Source organism: Saccostrea echinata, unplaced genomic scaffold (genome assembly GCF_033153115.1).
Source record: "Saccostrea echinata isolate AGI-Se365-2 ecotype Australia unplaced genomic scaffold, CSIRO_AGI_Sech_v1 ptg000054l, whole genome shotgun sequence".
Taxonomy (NCBI): domain Eukaryota; kingdom Metazoa; phylum Mollusca; class Bivalvia; order Ostreida; family Ostreidae; genus Saccostrea; species Saccostrea echinata.
The window spans coordinates 27,388,890-27,409,284 of NW_026889803.1; the positions used below are offsets into that span (position 1 = coordinate 27,388,890).

At 33.7% G+C, this 20,395-nt stretch overlaps 2 protein-coding genes across 2 annotated transcripts; one reads left to right on the forward strand and one right to left on the reverse strand.

Moving 5' to 3' along the window:
- Nucleotides 1–1,492: 1,492 nt before the first annotated feature.
- On the reverse strand, nt 1,493–14,355 carry LOC133204574 (mannosylglucosyl-3-phosphoglycerate phosphatase-like). The gene is made up of 14 exons (XM_061340327.1): nt 14,328–14,355; nt 11,996–12,175; nt 11,620–11,706; nt 11,342–11,481; nt 10,961–11,086; nt 10,388–10,510; nt 9,932–10,097; nt 9,659–9,754; nt 9,191–9,358; nt 8,610–8,782; nt 7,428–7,505; nt 3,967–4,091; nt 2,614–3,140; nt 1,493–1,746 (listed from the first exon to the last, which is right to left on the reverse strand). The coding sequence occupies exons 2-13, from the start codon at nt 12,162–12,164 to the stop codon at nt 2,756–2,758; spliced, it is 1,836 nt and encodes a 611-aa protein (XP_061196311.1). The 5' UTR covers nt 12,165–12,175; nt 14,328–14,355; the 3' UTR covers nt 1,493–1,746; nt 2,614–2,755.
- A 1,422-nt stretch (nt 14,356–15,777) lies between these two features.
- On the forward strand, nt 15,778–20,079 carry LOC133171650 (large ribosomal subunit protein eL13-like). The gene is made up of 3 exons (XM_061306438.1): nt 15,778–16,041; nt 19,024–19,197; nt 19,826–20,079. Exons 1-3 carry the CDS (start codon nt 15,796–15,798, stop codon nt 20,042–20,044), a joined length of 639 nt encoding a protein of 212 aa, XP_061162422.1. The 5' UTR covers nt 15,778–15,795; the 3' UTR covers nt 20,045–20,079.
- The last annotated feature ends 316 nt before the right edge of the window (nt 20,080–20,395 follow it).

Here is a 20,395-nt window from a genome sequence, read left to right on the forward strand (position 1 = left end):
ACATGCACGACATGTTTTTTTTATTTTAAAACAAAATTCGCATGTTTTAACAGTGTCACAAAAAATTACCATAAATAGCAAACTTATAAATGTATTTTCAAAATTGAAGAGTTCAAACTTTCTGATTGGTTGTCTATAATCAATGAATTTGCATAAAAAAACGACAGTATTTCTGCAAGTTTGCCAATGGGTGATAAGTAAAGGACAAGAACATCCCTGGGTATCTGATGACGAACCTCATTATCCTAAAACTCAATTTGGGGATTTGACATACTAAAGTTAAAAATATCTGTCTCATGGTCATAAACATGTATTTAATTTTTAAAATGAGTCTTGTATGCACTACGGTATATCTTGTCTATTTATAGTCCTTATGTAATCTAAACAAGTGCAAAAGGTTCACAAAACTTCAAATTCACCAGGTTTGAAGCCATATAAAAACCATCAGCACAGCAGAATAATGTGAATTTGTGGAATAAAATACATACATGTATGTAAACACGTTAAACTAATGTACACACAAGCCAGAAGATGGAGGGATACAACTGAATAGATTCTGAAAGCATACATGTATTTAAGGTGACATGAGTGGATAGGCAAAAAGGGTACCCAAAAGGTACATTATGTACATACATGTATATATACTTTGTATGGAGCCAAATTGTATATTCAAAATACGATGGTTTTATGTACATATATTTACATTTGCAAATGTTTTCTTTTATATAACACTATTAAAAGCAATGCGTATCTATATCCGTATAAACATGGGTTCCTCGCGTCAGAAACGTTCGATGTAATTTCTCAGTGACATCATAAAGGGTCGACGCACAATCAATAGATCAAACTCGTGCTGTTGAGTTTGAAAAAATAAAACATTTCACGCGTTGAAGGTTATAATCAGGCTACTATATAATATGAATAAGTCACAAATGTAAATATAAGTAATAAGGTATCATTTTAAAACATCTTTCGGGATATAAATACGGGTTGGTACGCGATCAAATTTACCATAAAGCCCTTCGGGCTTTATGGAATTTGATCTCGTGACCAACCCATATTTATATCCCGATAGATGTTTAAAAATGATACCTTATTTCTTAAATATATACTTTGTATAAAATTAATTCTTTGCATTATATTCATAATAGACTGGTTTTAAGTTATAACAATACTATGCCTTATGAAGGCATAAAATTATAGGGGTGAAAAAAATCTAAAATGCATTTAATTGCTTAAACATGATGAAATATCACTTTTTTTGTTAAAATGATTTGGAAGCACTGCTGTATTGTTGGAAATGAGGTGTAAATTACATCTCATACATCAATGCAGAAATATGTACATCTAACGTGTAAAAAAAAAAAATAGAAGCAGTAAGTACATTGTACTTATAAATAAAACCTAACACCAACTGGCTATCTACAACAATTAATAATCAAAACAGAGCACAACATAACTACTCTAGATTCCGATATAAGCTATATATGTAAAACTCTTATATATATGTATTTAAAGAAAAGTACATAAATAAAATGTAAATAAAAAATCATAAAAAATATACACATGCCTTTCTAATAAATCTATCTTATAAATCAGGTACTGGTAACTAATATTACAGAACTTATTTTTGATCTACATCAATAAAGAGTGGTTAGCTATAACAGTATCGCCTTCCTCCTCTAAGTCCACTTCCTTACAAAGTGTCAAAGCCTGCATCTTTTGTTCCAACATTTCTGTTTGTATCTGAAAATAATGATATAAATATTATATATCACTCGATCAACACAACAAAACAATCATTACCAGACAAATATGTGATATAATCGTATATATAGAATACCTGTTGTATACATGTATTAATTTTTTCAATGTAAAATACTTCTTTCATTAAGTTGATAAATAAATTATTAATTTATCTGATCATTAAAAAGTAGAAAAACAACCATAACTTTTCTCTTCTTTTTTTCTTTAAATTTTAGTGTATTTTATTCTTGCTTGGTAGAACTGCAATCTAGAGCATTAAATATCCCTTTCAAAATGTATTTCTACTCACTACAAACAGAGCATGCATGGGATATAGAGAGCAGGTATAGTATCATTATTTTCATGATTTAACTGATGGTGTTACAGTATAGTGTGTTATGGATAGCTATTTTTGCTACAAATTGGGGTAGACTATTCCTGACATTCATTATACATGTAATGTGGAATAATTAATAATACAGTAAAACAAGCTTATAGTAAATTAAGTGCAAGGGATTGGCAATTTCTGATCGTAATAAGTGTTATTTGCTATATCTGATGTGCTTTAAGTACCGCTTCAGAAATTGCAAAAATGAAAATCACTTTGTGAATTCATTATAAGCGTTTTCGCTATAACCATGTTTTACTGTATTGTACTAGTCGTGTAATAATTTCTTTCAATTAAACAAACTGCTACACAAATGTTAGTAATGTCTGCAAATGCAGTGTTACCCATAAAGAATCTGTATTAATCAGCTGAGCTATGCTACTATTAACTACATGTACTACTAAGAGGACAGTCATTTTTTAGTAAATAAAAAGCTGTGTTTCACCAACTGCCACATATAATCAGTGCATATAACTCACCTAACATTTGATATAATGTAGCTGACCTGCAATATACACTCAGAAAGCAAAAATATCCATATACAATTGGTATACTATGTAAAATTGTTACAACCTAGCATATGTACCAGTACTTCAAAATTCTATATCACAACATTTATCACTATTTGTTTATTTTCTTTTTTAAAAACCATATCAGTCCCAATGACATCAGTGACAATCCAAATATCAACCCCTTATTTTTCCAGAATCTCAAGATTCCCCCCTCTGTATTTTCAACTCTTATCTTTTCAACTCTTATGTTTTCAACATTTTCAACACTTGTCTTTTCATCACTCTCACTACAGGGCTTCACCTGATCGTCCAATAGAATTATACGTCCCTCAACCTCAGGGGAAAGATGACATTGTTCCTCTTCCTCGTTATAGACGCTCTTTTGACGACTCAGGCGACGCTCCAGTTTGGATATGGTGGCTGCTTGGTCCAGTTTGCGGGCCATGCTCCGTTTTCTGAGGTTAGAAATAAACTTCTGCACCAGCCCTCTCTTCCTGATGTCCAGTTAGTAGTCCAAACAAAATGCATGCAAAAACACAGAAACACAAAAGTAGGAATACAAACATTTGAACAAAAACAAACAACAAATTCATGCAAAAACAAAAACAAAAGGGCCATGGCAAAAGTCAGGGCAATTTAAGTCAACAATAACATCATAAAACTAGGCTAAATTCTTTCATTATAAATCCTCTTGACTAAACTCAAATATCTTTTTTTTTCATGCTTATATGCATTCCACTGTTTCTCAGTCAATATTATAGAGCTTTGAAACTGCAAGGCTGGTTATGTCTAACAACTTTTAACAAACAGATAATTTGCTCTTCTTCTGTTTGATCCCATGGTTTATTTAACTTAAATTTTTCCTTAAAAAGCTTCAATTCACAATTGGGCTAAAAGAAGTGAGTGTCACTGACTATTTGTTACATTTTATAGATATTTAAATGATAATTTTTTTTCTACCAGTTGATTTGACAATTACTCCTGATCAAAAACAATTTTTTTAACACATTCATAGTGGCGGATGTTGTCAACTAAGCTTAATATTTTGCATCTGTTTTCTATAAGAAAAAAAAAAAAAACAACCAAAACTTGCATTTTTGGGAGGGGGGGGGGGGGGGATAATTTGGCACTGTCTTAAATAAAGTTTGAAAAAATGTGTTTTCCACTAGTCAACACAAAATTCTCCTTAGAATAAATTCAACAAAAACATATAGTTCATCCACAAATCCATTAAGAATTCACTGAATACAAATGATTTTATCCTCATTCCCCCAGTTAGTGAATACATGAACATGTATTTAATACCGAGCATATACCAACCTAACTAGCCCCACTAGACTTTGTCTATGACCAGACTTGCATTCCTTGACACCTTTCATGATCTGAATGGATTCAAAATGGTTTCTCACTCCTGTACTTAGTGAACAACACTGCTCCGAGGTTACCTTGTGTAAGAAAACAATAAAATATAGAGAAACATTGACATATATGTAAATATGGTCAACTTTCATTAACAGTCAAGACTATTTCATTACAAGATGTACTTATCCGAGTACCTGTTAATCTTATTTTGAAACATTTTCATATATTGTAGCTTGTAGTAAATGTGTAACTTTATAACTCAAGATTCAGAAAAAAAAATATCCATTATATAAATGAGTTTTACTGGATATAAAAAGGCTTTTTTAAAAGTATATCAAATACCAAATAAAATTTTAAATGTAAAGTACATGTATCATTTATCTTGGATACCTGTTATTACAGTTTCACTAGCCATGGGTAACAATTTGCTCTCCTTCTCTTTTGAAAAGAGGAGGGTCACCCTTAACCAGTGAAAGAGGAGGCAAGCAGATTACCCTTGGCTGGTGAAAAGGGGACTCTCACACTTGGCTAGTGAAAGAGGAGCTATATCGAGAAACAATAAGTGAAAAGAGGAGAGAAGCGAATTGTCTTCCTTGGTAAGTGAAAGAGGAGAGGAACAAATTGTCATCCTTGACTAGTGGAGGAGGAAAGAAGTGGATTGTCTCCCTTGGTAAGTGAAAAAAAGAAAGGAGCAGGTTGTCATCCTTGGCTAGTGAAAAGAAGAGAGGAGCAGGTTGTCATCCTTTGCTAGTGTAAAAAGGAATGGAGTAGGTTGTCATCCTTGGCTGGTGTAAAGAGGAGAGGAGCAGGTTGTCATCCTTGGCTAGTGAAAGATGAGAAGAATGGATTGTCTCCCTTGAGTAATAAAAAGAGGAGAGAGCAAGCTGTCATCCTTGGCTGGTGTAAAGAAGAGAGGAGCAGGTTGTCATCCTTGTCTGGTGTAAAGAGGAGAGGAGCAGTTGTCATCCTTGGCTGGTGTAAAGAGGAGAGGAGCAGGTTGTCATCCTTGGCTGGTGTAAAGAGGAATGGAGCAGGTTGTCATCCTTGGCTGGTGTAAAGAGGAAAGGAGCAGGTTGTCATCCTTGGCTAGTGAAAGATGAGAAGAATGGATCGTCTCCCTTGAGTAATAAAAAGAGGAGAGAGCAAGTTGTCATCCTTGGCTGATGTAAAGAAGAGAGGAGCAGGTTGTCATCCTTGACTGGTGCAAAGAGGAATGGAGCAGGTTGTCATCCTTGGCTGGTGTAAAGAGGAGAGGAGCAGTTGTCATCCTTGGCTGGTGTAAAGAGGAGAGGAGCAGGTTGTCATCCTTGGCTGGTGTAAAGAGGAGAGGAGCAGGTTGTCATCCTTGGCTGTGTAAAGAGGAGAGGAGCAGGTTGTCATCCTTGGCTGTGTAAAGAGGAGAGGAGCAGGTTGTCATCCTTGGCTGTGTAAAGAGGAGAGAAGCAGGTTGTCATCCTTGGCTGGTGTAAAGAGGAGAGGTACAGCTGTCTTCCTTGGCTGGTGTAAAGAGGAGAGGAGCAGGTTGTCATCCTTGGCTGGTGTAAAGAGGAAAGGAGCAGGTTGTCATCCTTGTCTGGTGTAAAGAGGAGAGGAGCAGCTGTCATCCTTGGCTGGTGTAAAGAGGAGAGGTACAGCTGTCTTCCTTGGCTGGTGTAAAGAGGAGAGGAGCAGGTTGTCATCCTTGTCTGGAGTAAAGAGGAGAAGAGCAGGTTGTCATCCTTGTCTGGTGTAGAGAGGAGGAGAGAATATCATTACCCTTGGCTGTGTAAAGAGGAGAGAAGATCATCATCCTTGGCTAGTGAAAAGAGGATAGAATTGAAAAGAGATCATCACCCTTGGCTAGTGAGAATAGACAAGAGGCCCATGGGCCACATCGCTCACCTGAGCACATTGGCTAGGAAAAAAAGCAAAAATCAGTTACAGTATTGAAAAGTTTACAGGGAGGGGGGGGGGGGGGTGTTGAATTTTAAACTACCTGATGATGCTTTCATATCAATATAACAAATGGCTTTGTTGTTCTTGAGCAGCAGATTTTTTTCCCATATATTCATTTGTAAAAATTTGATCCCCCATTGTGGCCCCACCCTACCCCCGGGGGCCCTCATTTGAACAAATTTCATTCTACACTACCCAAAGATGCCTCCATATCAATTTGACTAATCATGGCTTTTCTGTTCTTGAGACTTTTTCCTATATATTCCTCTGTAAACTTTGATCCCCCATTGTGGCCCCACCCTACCCCCGGGGGTCATGATTTGAACAAACTTGAATCTACACTACCTGAGGATGCTTCCATATAAATATGACCAATCATGCCTTTGCTTTTCTTAAGAAGAAGATTTTTAAAGATTTTTTCCTATATATATCTATGTAAAACTTTGATCCCCCATTGTGGCCCCACCCTACCCCCGGGGGTCATGATTTGAACAAACTTGAATCTACACTACCTGAGGATGCTTCCATATAAATATGACCAATCTTGGCTTTACTGTTCTTAAGAAGAAGATTTTTAGAGATATTTTCCTATATATTTCTATGTAAAACTTTGATCCCCCATTGTGGCCCCACCCTACCCCCGGGGGTCATGATTTGAACAAACTTGAATCTACACTACCTGAGGATGCTTCCATATAAATATGACCAATCTTGGCTTTACTGTTCTTAAGAAGAAGATTTTTAGAGATATTTTCCTATATATTTCTATGTAAAACTTTGATCCCCCATTGTGGCCCCACCCTACCCCCGGGGGTCATGATTTGAACAAACTTGAATCTACACTACCTGAGGATGCTTCCATATAAATATGACCAATCTTGGCTTTACTGTTCTTAAGAAGAAGATTTTTAAAGATATTTTCCTATATATTTCTATGTAAAACTTGGATCCCCCATTGTGGCCCCACTCTATCCCCAGGGGTCATGATTTGAACAAACTTGAATCTACACTACCTGAGGATGCTTCCACATAAGTTTCATCTTTCCTGGCCCAGTGGTTCTTGAGAAGAAGATTTTTAAATGATGCCATTATTTTTTCACTAATTCCTAATTATCTCCCCTTGAAAGAGGGCGTGGCCCTTCATTTGAACAAACTTGAATCCCCTTTACCCAAGGATGCTTTGTGGCAAGTTTGGTTGAATTTGGCCCAGTGGTTCTTGAGAAGAAGATGAAAATGTGAAAAGTTTACGACGATGCCAACGACGACGACAGACAACGGACAAATTTTGATCAGAAAAGCTCATTTGAGCCTTTGGCTCAGGTGAGCTAAAAAGCAGATTGTTACCCTTGGCTAGCAAAAAGAGATGAGCAGACTGTCACCCTTGGACAGTGAAGATGTAGCAATTAAGGAAGACATTTACCAGTATTAATCCAGTATATGCATATTTAAATTTCTTAGAAAATTCGATAAAATGCTTTCCTTACCAACACTGGGCAATTCTTGAAGACATCATATCCATCCTTGCCCTCTGAAAGGTACTCCTTAGTGCAGAGTTTGTATTTCTGTTGAAAAATTCACAAAGTTAATTCAAAAAACTTTCAGTTTTTGCAGTTTTTTACCTCATATGACAAGATATTTTCTGACAAAACACTAGTTAACTTTATATCACTATGCATTTTCAGAGATAAAAAACCTCAAACTTTTCTTCGGCACATGTTCAAGTTCATAGTAGTGCTTGTAATATTTTGCATTTAGAATAACGCCATTACGCATTTAAATTATATAAATAATCTAATGCAGAAGCTATTAATAGTATCTTTTATGTGAATTTAAACCTAGTAAGCTTTTGATTGGTCGGTAAATCCATCGGTTGAAATTTTTTTTTATCTAGATATTAAATTCCTCCAACATTTCAATGCTACTTAATGTATTACCAAAAATTCACACATTTTTAGCATTGCAAACTTTTCAAAACAACCAACAGCTTACTTACAACTTTGCATATATTAAAAATGGTGTCATCATTTCTAAAAGAGAAAGTTCAGCCACTTCAGTGCACACTCAAAGTGTAATGTAAGAAAATAAATGTACTAAATTTCTGATGTTCTGTGTAATTGAATGTGTGATGTAAGATTATAATAAAATTGTGTGGTTATTACACTAGTTTCCTCAAACTCTTACCATAAAATGTTGGAAGACACCCACAAAACTTAATTAGATTAACAAAACAATATCCCAGTGGATTACAATGCTTTTTGTATTCACCTTTTCCATACTGGAATATAATCAATTTGAATATATTCAAAGTTTATGAATATCTGCATATAAAACTGGTAAATTAGCCTTGCAATTCTTGAAAATTCTTGAAAAGTTAAAGTTAAGAATAAATACTTATACATACAGTTGAAGTTCATTATCTCTAACACTGATATCTCGAATACCAGGTATATGTTGAAGTGAGTTGGCAGTCCCAACCATTTATTTTTTTTTATGTTTTAACCATGGTTATTGTATCTCAAATCATCTGATATCTCGAAGTTAAATCTTGAAGTTAAATTTTGGTCCGTCGGATTCGAGATAACAAGATTTGACTGTACAATGTAAGTTTTCTCTTTTTAAGAAATAAGGCTTTCCTCTGGAAGAATGCACAGTATGAGTAGTCTTACTTTTTTTAGATCGATAAATTGCCCTTGTACTTTGACCAGCTCTGGATCTACTCTCTGTCCTTTAGGCTTGCTGGGATTAAATCCAAAGGTAATGCCTGCCACTTGAGGGAACCGACCTTCCAATTTGGGGTATGCTGACACACCATTTTCTAATGCTTCTATTAACTGTTTTCCTGTTTAAATGTAAAATCATGTTGATTTAGGTTAAAACAAGACACAAATTTAGAAACTTAGAAATACACTAGAAATAAGTGCAATAGACATACATGTATATAACCAATTCTTGCATGGTCACATTTCAGAGTTAAATTTATGAAAAAGCCATTCTTTGAAAAATGAGCTATTGCAACAGCACTTTGCAAATTGTGATTGGCTTAAAAACTAGAGAGGAATTTAATAACTAACTCTATGTTCCCAGCAATACAGGTGGCAAATGTCAAAAGATTCATTTTGTATACAATCCAGAATAAATATTACTCCAGTTGAATGAAATGCTGCTCAGCATAAAGTAATAACGATGATATTTCTGTCCCACAATACTTGATCCTAAACCCCGCTTGCTTCTTAATATATCCTCTTACCAGTGACTTCAATGACTACCAGCTCATCCACCAGGGGGAGTATGGTGAGTAAATCGCGGAGTTTGAAGCGGCCTTTAGGGTGGATCCTGTCTGATCGGAATGTCCCAGAATTTAGAATAGCACAGTCAGCTTGAGAAATCTCCAACATAATGTCTGTCACAAAGTTTCCTACAAAGAATAACACAAGCCAAGTCTTTCAAAATGAAAAATGTTAAAATGTTTCAGATACATACCCCATTACTGGTATATGCCTTTTATAGTACCACAATGCATCTGATTTGCTCAATCATGCTAAAGACTCCATTCAAACCGATGCCAGATTTGGGGAGAAACTTACAATTATTAATGGTATGTATCATCTTTAAACATAAGCAAAGATATCAATGTGTTGCTAGAGATATGGTATATGAATAAAACACAGTTAAATTATATAAAAACAAAGACTACCAGAATTTCTGATAAACATACCTAGATTTGTTTCCCTTGATCTTATAGCAGAGAATCTGCCATCAAGTTCCACATTCATATATCCCAATACTTCTTCCATTTTACTGTTAATGTCACCTAAATATAAGTACAATCAATATATTACATATACATTTTGTAATGAAAAACTTGATAAAGTTGATATTTTATATAATTTACAAAAAAAATATTATCCTAAATCACTGATGACTTCTTATTATTAGGTCTGACAAGAGATCAATTCCTTTTTCACTATCAATAAAATGTTATATCAACCTTGCATATGTTTGACAATTTCCAAGGTTTCTGGATCCTCTGTGATATTAGACGTGACGTCCACCTTCTCAATGTCCACATGAAGGCGAAGTCCATTCCTCTTAATGGTGATCTTACTAAGGTTACGGAAATCAGTTCCACTTTTCACAATGTTGATGTCATTAACCTAGGAGATGGAAATATATTTGACTAATTTTTCTTCAAATGAATTTTTTTTTTACATTTGATATTTTGTATTTCTTATAGAAAACGATGCCTTAAAAGGCAATTTATGTACATACACAATTTTCTTTCAAGTTTCAACATGACATGATTTTCACTGCACTTGAAGAAAAAAAGTAACTATTAAAAGGAAATTTGTCATTGTATTTCAAAATAATTTGATAAAAGGGGCTTTTTTAACATGAAATAATCTTTCCAATGATTTATGAAAAGCCAGTGTATGAGAACACTCACTATCTCTAGACCGTAGTCATGATCATGACCTGCAAGTATGATGTCAATATCTGGTACTTGTTCTGCAAGGTGCCGGTCATTTGGCCATCGCATGTGAGTCAAGGCGACAATTAAATCAACTCCCTGAAATTTACCATGCACAATCATAAAAAGTTGTAGTTAACTGAAATCTGTGAGAAGTTAATGCAGAATATTTACACAAAGAGCAACTATATTTAGAGTATTTACCTGTACCTGTATTTAGAGGTTAATTGAACCTTAACATAAAAATGTGTATAATTGAAATCTTAACAATTTCTTTTTTCCAACATTTCTGACACATTAAGTTTTATAAAGTCTACGAACACAAAAATGAATGAACTGTAGGCCTTTTATCTCTGACAATTTTTTTTTACTTGTGTTCCCCCTTTAATCATATATAAAGTGATTTAATTCTGGGTTCATAGCAGGTAACACTACTTAATTGTTTTACAGCTGTTTTTTTTAACTTTACAAACTGAAAAAAGGTGTTCTATAATTATGTTTCACTTAAAATGAAAAAAAAAAGAAATAAACAGTGTAAGAGAATGCTACCTTTTGCTTTAAATCCTTGCAGAGTTCTTTCCCTTTAGAAACAAAATCTATATATGTAACATCTTCTGGGTCCAATGTTGCTAGAGTATCAATCCACTCCTCTTCCACTAAGCCAATCACTCCTACCTAATAAAAATAAAACAAACACCTGAACCAGAATTGTACTTTTAATGCTTATTAATGCTTTTCACTTAAGAGAATCATCTTTGCTAACCAAGGGTTTCTGATCCACTCCACTCCTCACAAACCCTTGGGCTTACAAGGAGTGAATTAGATCAGAAAACCTTGGCTAGCAAAGATGTAATAGTTAATAGTATGTTCTTATTTACAAGTATACCTCTTTATAGCCTTGTACAGGTTAATAATGATAAACACCCTTACCTTATACCCATTCCATTCAATAACACATGACTCCTGTCCATCTGCCAATGATTTTTTGGTCAAGTTGTCTGTAACATTACTGAGTAACCATGGAAACTTGGTCTTCTCTGTCATCTCACACAAATGATCAACTCCAAAATCTAGCAGTTAAGATTACAGGTATACAATATTTGACCTTTGAAACAATTAAATATCAGAACACTCATACTCTTCGTTTCACTTAATTTTTACAGTTAATATAAACAAAAATCTAAGTTTTATCCAAGAAAAACATTTACCAAAGTCATGATTTCCAAACACTGCAGCATGTGTGCCTACTGCATTTAGGATTGGTATCATCTGTTCACCTTTTAAGAATATGCTCACTTAAAAAAAAAAAAAAAAGAGTGAAGTTTTAAAACATTTAGATTTTTAGTTTTGCATAGTGTATACAAATGCTATTTAAATTTGAAATATGAAAACCTTACTTTTTCTCATTCAAAAGTTTTGACCAAGGTTACAAGTTTCTGTGACAGACTTACAGAGATCAACAGACAGACTGAGGTTAAATGTCCCCTCACTTTATCCAAAGTGGGGGACAAAACTATCAACATGATTATGACATGTACATAACTTATGATAACTATTATACATGAAATTTCAAAAATGACTTACACAATGAAGGATTCAGTACATCCCCACTAAACAGGACCAGGGGGTTCAGTGACTGGTAGGATTTGACACAGCCAACAAATCTAGCAGCCCCACCCACAGGCTCATCTTTCTGAGGTTCAAGGTTATATACATCATTGAAGTGAAGGATTACTAGATCATTTTGTGGCATCCTTCTTTCATCTGTTAATTAACATAAAATCATTACATAATCTAGTACCCTACTCCTCTTTCAGTATAAATGTGAAAAGAAAAAAAATAATAATTGGGATACTCTAATAGGTAAAAGAAGAAATTTTTTTTAAAAGATAAAACATAGTACCGGTACATTTCCTGAGTTTCCTGTGTATGTGTGTTTTTTTTTTTATAATGGATAACATTTGCAAACAATCATGCATGCATGTACATATAAAAACCTTATCAAACTACCAAATGCAGTCATTGCAGTGACAGATGAATGCAAGCAACAAAAGAACAATTGATAAAAACTTGTTTACACAGAGTCTTATACATGTACACACAAGGTCTCAAAAGATGCATTTTTTATTACATGTGTACATTTAAACATGTTAAACTTGAGAGATTTACTGGCCTGACACATAATGCAAACAAACCTACTCAACACGGCTCAAGTATGAGTTATACAGTAATGCTACAGGTAAAATACAGGTAACACACACACACAAAAGTCAGAATTAAAAATTATATTTTTATAAATATAGAGCTGCATGAATTGTGCTTCCTTGCACTCTTCTTTATTTTATCATGATCATAATCCATTGTTGACTAGATTTATATTTTTGAAGTATGGGATCTTACAGTTCGTGATCAAAATTTAAATACTTACAAGAATGACTGCAATTAATTTCTATAATATTACTGTGGACTATGTATAAAAACATTACTCTTTTTTCAATTCTTTTGAGAGGAAAATCTCTGTACGTTTTTTAAAGGTGCTTGGACACAGATTTGAAGTTAATATTTTCTCAGATTTTCTGTATAATTTCATGACTTATATGTTGCTATAGCATTTCATACTGAAATATAATAAAAATCTTATTTCATCTCGAAGTTATTGAAACTTCAAATTTCTGGACGCGTTTGATTGACACATCCTTGCACTTTCACAATTTTTAATTTTATTCTTAATGCTTAAGAAAAGTGGCAGTTTTGTTGTGTATAAATGAAAAGTATTAAAACTATAATCCAGAAAATTCAGAGTAGAAATGTTTGAAAGCAAAACCCACTCACAGTATTGTCAGTCCGTGCTCAGTGGTGTGTGCAGACTTTAACAATTGAACTCACCCGGTGAATCGTAAACATTAACAATAACAGAGCTCATGCCCTGTTTACAGAAACAGTTTACGTTTCACGGGTGTATTCAATTTGTTAAACTCTGTACACAACACTGAGCACGGGCTGACGATATTAGTGAGGGGGTTTGCTTTCGCACATTTCTACTCTGAATTTTCTGGATTATAGATGTAATGTTTTTCATTAATACAGAACAAAATCGCTTCTTTTCTTAAATATTAAGAATAAAAATAAAATTTGTGAAAGTGCAAGGATGTGTTAATCAAACGCGTCCAGGAATTCATAGTTCCAAAAATTTCCAGATAAAATAAGTTTTTAATTATATTTTCGTGTGAAATGCTATTGCAATATATAAGTCGTGATATTATACAGAAATTTTGAGAAAATATTAACTTCAAATCTGTGTCTAAGCACCTTTAAAGGAGAAAAAAAAATCACAATCATTTTATCAAGTTACAGTTTTTATCAAATGTGGCTTTGAAACTTTAAATTGACATTTATTTCCATTTAAAAGATGTTAAATCCACCATAAGTGATATTACACATAGAAATAAGTCATTAAACATATTCAGTAAAAAGTTATTTTGAAGCCTTTGGCTGTATGTGTCATGACATAATATATGACATATAATCTTTATATATATATATATAAGTCTGACAAAATATATCAACATACATTGCATAACTTTTAATTAGCTTTTATACTCTATCTTAATTCTTAAACTGACGTAACTAATACAGGGCCTCACTGTATGTATGCAGGAATTATGTTGATTAGCAATATCAGCTAATTAAATTCTTATTAAAAAAAACACATTCACGTAATTTCATGCACACCTTTAAAAAATGTATCACCGTTGCCACACAGCAATGCTTAATCCCCCCCCCCCCCCCCCCGCCCGATTTTTAGTCATTGGAATTTGCAAATACACTCTTACAAAGTCGTGGCATTTAAAGCATTAACTTCTAGAAGTTGTCAAAGCTTCATTCTAATTAATTAATTTTCAAAGCAAATACTTACATAAGGATATGACGAAAAATATGAGCAATCAATATTTTTCATCTGCTTCGAATATTTTGATTCTTCCGGATTGGAACTCTTTTGTACTTCCTTTTCACGTCGGCCATCGGTTTGAGGTATGACAGACCGTTGTATCTCTGATATATCTAGCAATATCCCCAACATCATTTGTTATACAAGATAAATAAAACTATATATACACGAAAGAGATCGATACAAAAGTAAACATCAGAGTTTTTTCTTGAAATGAAGTAGTGAAACGTAATAAGTGACGAAAATATATGACTGTTTACACACAGAGATCTAAGACTATTTAAGTAGGAAATTTGGTTTTATAAAATTTGGATTATTGTTTTACGTCAGTTATGGGGAAAGTCCCATAGAATTCAATTCTAGAAATTATCACTTAAGTGTGGATGGGTATCATCGTGAAAATCGCAACTGTTATTTCCTTGGAACAATCTTGAAAACTTGCTGTTACCGAAGAGTGCTATTTCATTGCATTTATATTTTGAATAAATGTTGTAAACATACATTTAATCAGAGGTCAGAGTTTGCAAAACTTGAATAATTATGTCGGTCAACTTTCAAGGTTTTGCAGGGCATTTGCTAAAAAGAAAAAATGGAGTGTTGGATGTGTTTTTCATTGCTTATACTAGATTTAGCTACGTAGCTTGAATTACTTACATCGCTTTATTTACCTACCTGAAGTAGCTTTGTTTAGCTACTAAATCAGACTTATTTCTTAAATAAGAATTTTTCCCAGAAAGTGCAGAAAATTGCTCTTTGATGCAGTGATAATTTTCAACTTTGAACTCATCTGAAAACAATTCATGAAAAAATCACTCTTGGAGATGCGTCTTTTTTTGCGCAATTGCAATCAAAGTTCTAAAAGTTTTGGGGCTATATACAACAGTTAATTTGTGACCTAACAGTTACTTCTTGAGTGTAATAACAAAGAAAACCAGTTTTGGTTGACATGAGCACAATGTGAAGTAATCATACTTATCCATGCCTCATCGCGCACAAGGTGTGTACAGTTACTCAAACAGTGGGAATACATATTTTCCTTAAAAGTGATCAAACGCAGCAATGGTAAAACTATCTCTGCTTTAGATTGATTTTTAAATGATACCTAGAATAAATATTAGTAGACATTTTCTTGCGACTTTTTGTCTTTTTAAAATAAAAAGCAAAATTGTGAAAAGTTGCCTTGAAATAGCTAAATAAAGCTACCTGAGGTAGGTAAATAAAGCTACGGTAGGTAATTTTAGCTACGTAGCTAAATGTACTGATTGTACTGGACCTGTATATGAAACATGTCAATTGCTTTTGAACTCTAAAGTCCAATCATTTTATCAGAAATAAATCATATTTCATCAATTGTGACACAAATTTGGTATTTTACACTTTAAAAATGCTTCAGCTTGTAAATGTATAATTTATTGTGGACACATTTTATGTAGGCATGGCCCCAAAGAGGAACAACGTTATCCCGAATGGGCATTTTCATAAAGACTGGCAGCGCTATGTGAGGAATTGGTTCAACCAGCCTGCCAGGAAGAAGAGGAGGCATGATAACAGACTTAAAAAGGCACGCCGTATCGCTCCCCGACCTGTAGCAGGTGCTCTTAGACCAATTGTTAAATGCCCAACTTTTAAATACAACACTAAAATCAGGGCAGGCAAGGGATTCACACTGGATGAGTTGAAGGTAAATCTTGTTAACAAAATAAACTTGAATTCAAAAAAATAAGCTCAGTTGCTGATTGACTGTGTCATTTAAATGTACGTGCTAGAATAATGGGGTATGAAATATAATTGTGAAAAAAGATAGTTTTCAGTAGGCCCAAATTATCAAGAGTTATTTCCCGTTGGCCGCCATATTGGAGGTCAACATGCTCATATTCCTTCATTATTCAACCAACTTTAAATTTAGCATTGTTTTTCTGAAAAATATACATTTGTTAAAGCCTCCTTTATTTCATAATTTTTATTCTATAAAGTTTTTTCCCCAAATATTTCTGATACACCCTCTTAGATTTGGTAAGACAAAGAGGAAAAATTACCAGGTTGACCACCATTATGGTGGCCAAGGGAAATAACTCGTAGAGAAAATACGTCATATGAAAACTATCTATAAGGATTTTAGGCATAAAATATTTTATTTAGTAGCGATGATTTTTACATTCAGACATATCTATGAGTCTTCCTGAAACATCAAGACAAATTTAATTAGTCAAGTCAAGTCAAGTTACATCAGAGTTGTCAAAATTTTAAAACACTGTTAGACATTTGGTCTGACAGAGTGAAAGGGTCTGTCTGACAAGATGAAGTTTCGTCTGAAATGTACCTTATTTTTGTACAGAAAGGAACCCCAAATGCCCTTATTGTTGTCATCAGTATTCCTTCTCATGATTTTCTTTTCTTACGGAAAGAGAAGTATTTCATCTGAGACATAATAACATGATTTAATTATCTCATAAATGTGGTGGATAGTACTCAGACAATAAAGCTATGCTTTATTGCTTTATTCATGGATATGTTTTATCAATAACACTTCCAGTTTAGACACAACCCCTAGCTTCAAGATGTAAATTTATTGAAACTTTTTTTTTATTTGTGAACGTTCTTGCATTATCAAATGAATGCTGATGAGCAAAAATGTTTGTTAAAAACAAAAAAAAGACTTGTTTTACTTCAATGATATGTCTTCTTCTTTTTTACTGGATACTGTGATAACGAATGTTTAAACCCTCCCCCCTGCCCCTTTTCAACAGGGTTGGCCAGGAAATACCAGTGGTGGGAATTACCACTGGTTAATACCGGTATTTCCCGTCCCAGGAAATACTACAAATTTCTCTTAAGTGGGAAATACAAAGTTAAAGTTTTTTATTTCATTAATTCATTCAATCTTATGCAAAATTAAAATATGAAATAAACATAAAAACAGAAGATGAATAATATGGAATATGTCTCAAATTGCAATTGAACATATTCAGAATGTATCACTACTCCAGGTCCCATACCCATAAGCATTCTGAAACATTTCCCTGGCTGTATAAAACTGAAGTTTTCCAAATTAAGTTTCTTTTCAGTTTTGTAAAATTATTAAGTTTATTAATTATAAATCCAAGAACAAAAAAAAAAACAACTTGTTTTAATCCTTCTATAAACACTGTAGTCATTACAAAATATCATGTTGTTTTAACAAATTGATCTGGACAGTTTTGTGCTCCTGTTTTAAGAGATAATTACCTTGAGTAGAACTGAAAGGCTTATTCTTAGGTTTGATATTTATACCATACTCTACATTTAAGAATTTTCTTAGATAAAAACCCCAGTTGGGATCTTTGGGTTAATTTCATGGACCTTTATAGACTAGATCTGACTCAAGCATGAAACAAATGACACTCATGACTGGTATATAAATATGCTGTGTTATGATTATATAAAATGAATTACTTGGAAACCAGAATTTTTTAATCATGGAAAGTGATACCAGGTAGATATCTTAGCCAATAAGGTTGTACTTCATGTCAATATGAAAGAAATATGTAGCTATTTCATATTTCTCAGGAAATACCAGTAATTCCCGGTAAATACCAGTATTTCCCACCGTCCTGGGAAATACGACTATTTCCCAGTTTTTTGCCAACCCTGCCTTTCAATCATTCTCATTGGAAACGTTAGGCCTAGCAGTGAAGTTGGTGGTGCAAGATTCATTTGACCATACTGGCAAGTCTAGTCACTTTCAACAATGCTTTCCTACAATATACTATATAACTTACCATGGATCTACAAGTAGCCTAGCACTGTCAGTCGCTGTACGGAAAAAAATTTAAAACAGGATTTATAATCCCTCAGTCCTTACAACACTATACAACTTCCAGTCAAAAGTTATTAAAATGAATCTCCAACAGATTGTCACATATGTTTTATATGCAGCAGATATCATTCCAAGATTTCATGTTTTGTATCTACAGATAACTTTCTTTCTGCTTTCTGCATGTCAACATCAACAGTGCGATGTCATCAATTTACATGTCATCGATTTGGGTAGAAATCAATTAATGTAGATTCACAGGGGTTATCTCAAAGTTTTATTAAAAGCAAAAATCGTACGAGATAAATAGAACATCTATAATTGTGTGAATTGATATTTGCTTTATCCAACGAGTTGAAATGGTGTATATTCGCTCAGCAAGCCTCGCAAATATACACCATTTCAACTTGTTGTATAAAGCAGATATCAAATCACACAATATAGATATCCTCTGTTTATTTCTCTGCTTTAACAAAGTTGATCAACAACTATCACAATGCAGCAATCTTTGTGTTCATGTGACCTTCACTTAATAAACCCTTATCTTTTAGAAATTTTCAGTCAGTTTTGACCATGGTCGGGTCTCATTTGAATTTCTTGGTAATACTTTGCTTCCATCTACTTTTCTCCTCCTTTTTCAGGGAGGGGGTGGGGGGCAGAGACTATACTTGAACTCCAGAAGTGATGACTTATGATCTTTTTTCTCTAAATAATTTAAAACTTGCAGTCAATTCAAAGATTCTTTGATTAATTCTAACGAATGTTCAAGTACACCTGTAATAAACTGAAAAATAATAGTGTCATCTGTTGAATCTCGACTGAAATTAGTTGACAAGTTGATAACGGATTTAATTATTCTGTCCTTTCTAGGCTGCTGGAATTAACAAAAAAGTAGCTCTCACCATTGGAATTGCCGTGGATTACAGGCGCCGTAACAAGAGTCTGGAGTCCTTACAGCAAAATGCACAGAGATTGAAGGAGTACAAATCCAAATTGATCCTCTTCCCCAAGAAACAGAGCAATCCCAAGAAAGGAGATGCCACAGTAAGAAAATTTCATTTTATTGTATTTGTTGATTTTCTTTGTACAGAAGGTTCAAGTCATGTTGAGTGTATATTCTCACTCACTTAGTATGTAATATTGAAGTGATAATGTATAATACATTTTGTTTATTATGGCTGATTTATTTGCATTTTTTTAACACTCAAATGATTTTGAGGTTTGAAGAACGCAATCTCATGTTAAACTCTATACAGTTGAAATTCCTTATCTTGAACACCAATATATCTCAAATACAAGGGATATGTCAAAGTGTGTTGGAAATCCCAACCACTTTTTCTTGTGTTTTTTACCCTTGTTATCTCGAATCGTCTGATATCTTTAAAGTTTTTTCGAGTTCAAGATAAAAAGCTTTGACTGTACACATGTACTATTATATTTGTTGTTAATCATGCTAATTCATGGAAGGATGGAGAAAACAGCTATACAGGGGAATATTTAAGAGAACAGTTGATATTTAAAAATTGAGCTTAGACAACCCCTGTACCTGAACATTTTTGCTTAAAGTATCGGAAATATTTAAGGGATGTATTCCAAAATTTTCTGTTATTTGTTTATCACAAGTGATAGACTTACCTTACTTATGTAAATGTTCTATGATTTTTTTCTTTAGGAAGAGGAGATCAAGATGGCTACACAACTGTCTGGCCCAGTTATGCCAATCAGAAAGACCTATAAACCAGAAAAAGCCAGGAAGATTACAGATGAGGAGAAGAAATTCAGTGCTTTCACCGCTCTTCGTCAAGCCCGTGCTGCCAAGAGACTGCAGGGCTACCGTGAGAAGAAAGCTAAAGAAAAGGCTGAGGAAGAAGCTAATAAGCCCAAGAAATAAACTTCACAGTCTTTACAATAAATGTGTACAAAGAATTCTTGTTTGTTTATTTAGGACTTTTGTATAAAGAGTAAAGCTTAGAACACCACTTTCTCCCTCACTGAGGTTCTAGTATATTTTCAACACTCTCCTATACATGTATTTTATACATTTTATTTCTCAGGTTCTTATTTTGAGATTCTGGAGTTAACATGTATGTAGGGATTCTAAAATGTTTTCTCATAATTTGAGGGGCAACAAACTGAATAAGAACCCTGGCAATCGATGACCAAATGACTAAGGTCATCTTTAAAAAGTTGTTTGTTTGCCCTCTCCTGACTGACTTACTAAAAATGGCCCAACTCGAATCTT

Coding starts and splice junctions, on each gene's coding strand:
- LOC133204574 (XM_061340327.1), bottom strand. CDS start 12,164: ATGCCACAAAATGATCTAGTAATCCTTCACTTCAATGATGTATATAAC. Junction 9,755..9,931: donor AATTGTCAAACATATGCAAG/GTTGATATAACA, acceptor ACTTATATTTAG/GTGACATTAACAGTAAAATG. Junction 7,506..8,609: donor AATTTATCGATCTAAAAAAA/GTAAGACTACTC, acceptor ATTTTTCAACAG/AAATACAAACTCTGCACTAA.
- LOC133171650 (XM_061306438.1), top strand. CDS start 15,796: ATGGCCCCAAAGAGGAACAACGTTATCCCGAATGGGCATTTTCATAAA. Junction 16,042..19,023: donor TCACACTGGATGAGTTGAAG/GTAAATCTTGTT, acceptor TGTCCTTTCTAG/GCTGCTGGAATTAACAAAAA. Junction 19,198..19,825: donor CCAAGAAAGGAGATGCCACA/GTAAGAAAATTT, acceptor TTTTTTCTTTAG/GAAGAGGAGATCAAGATGGC.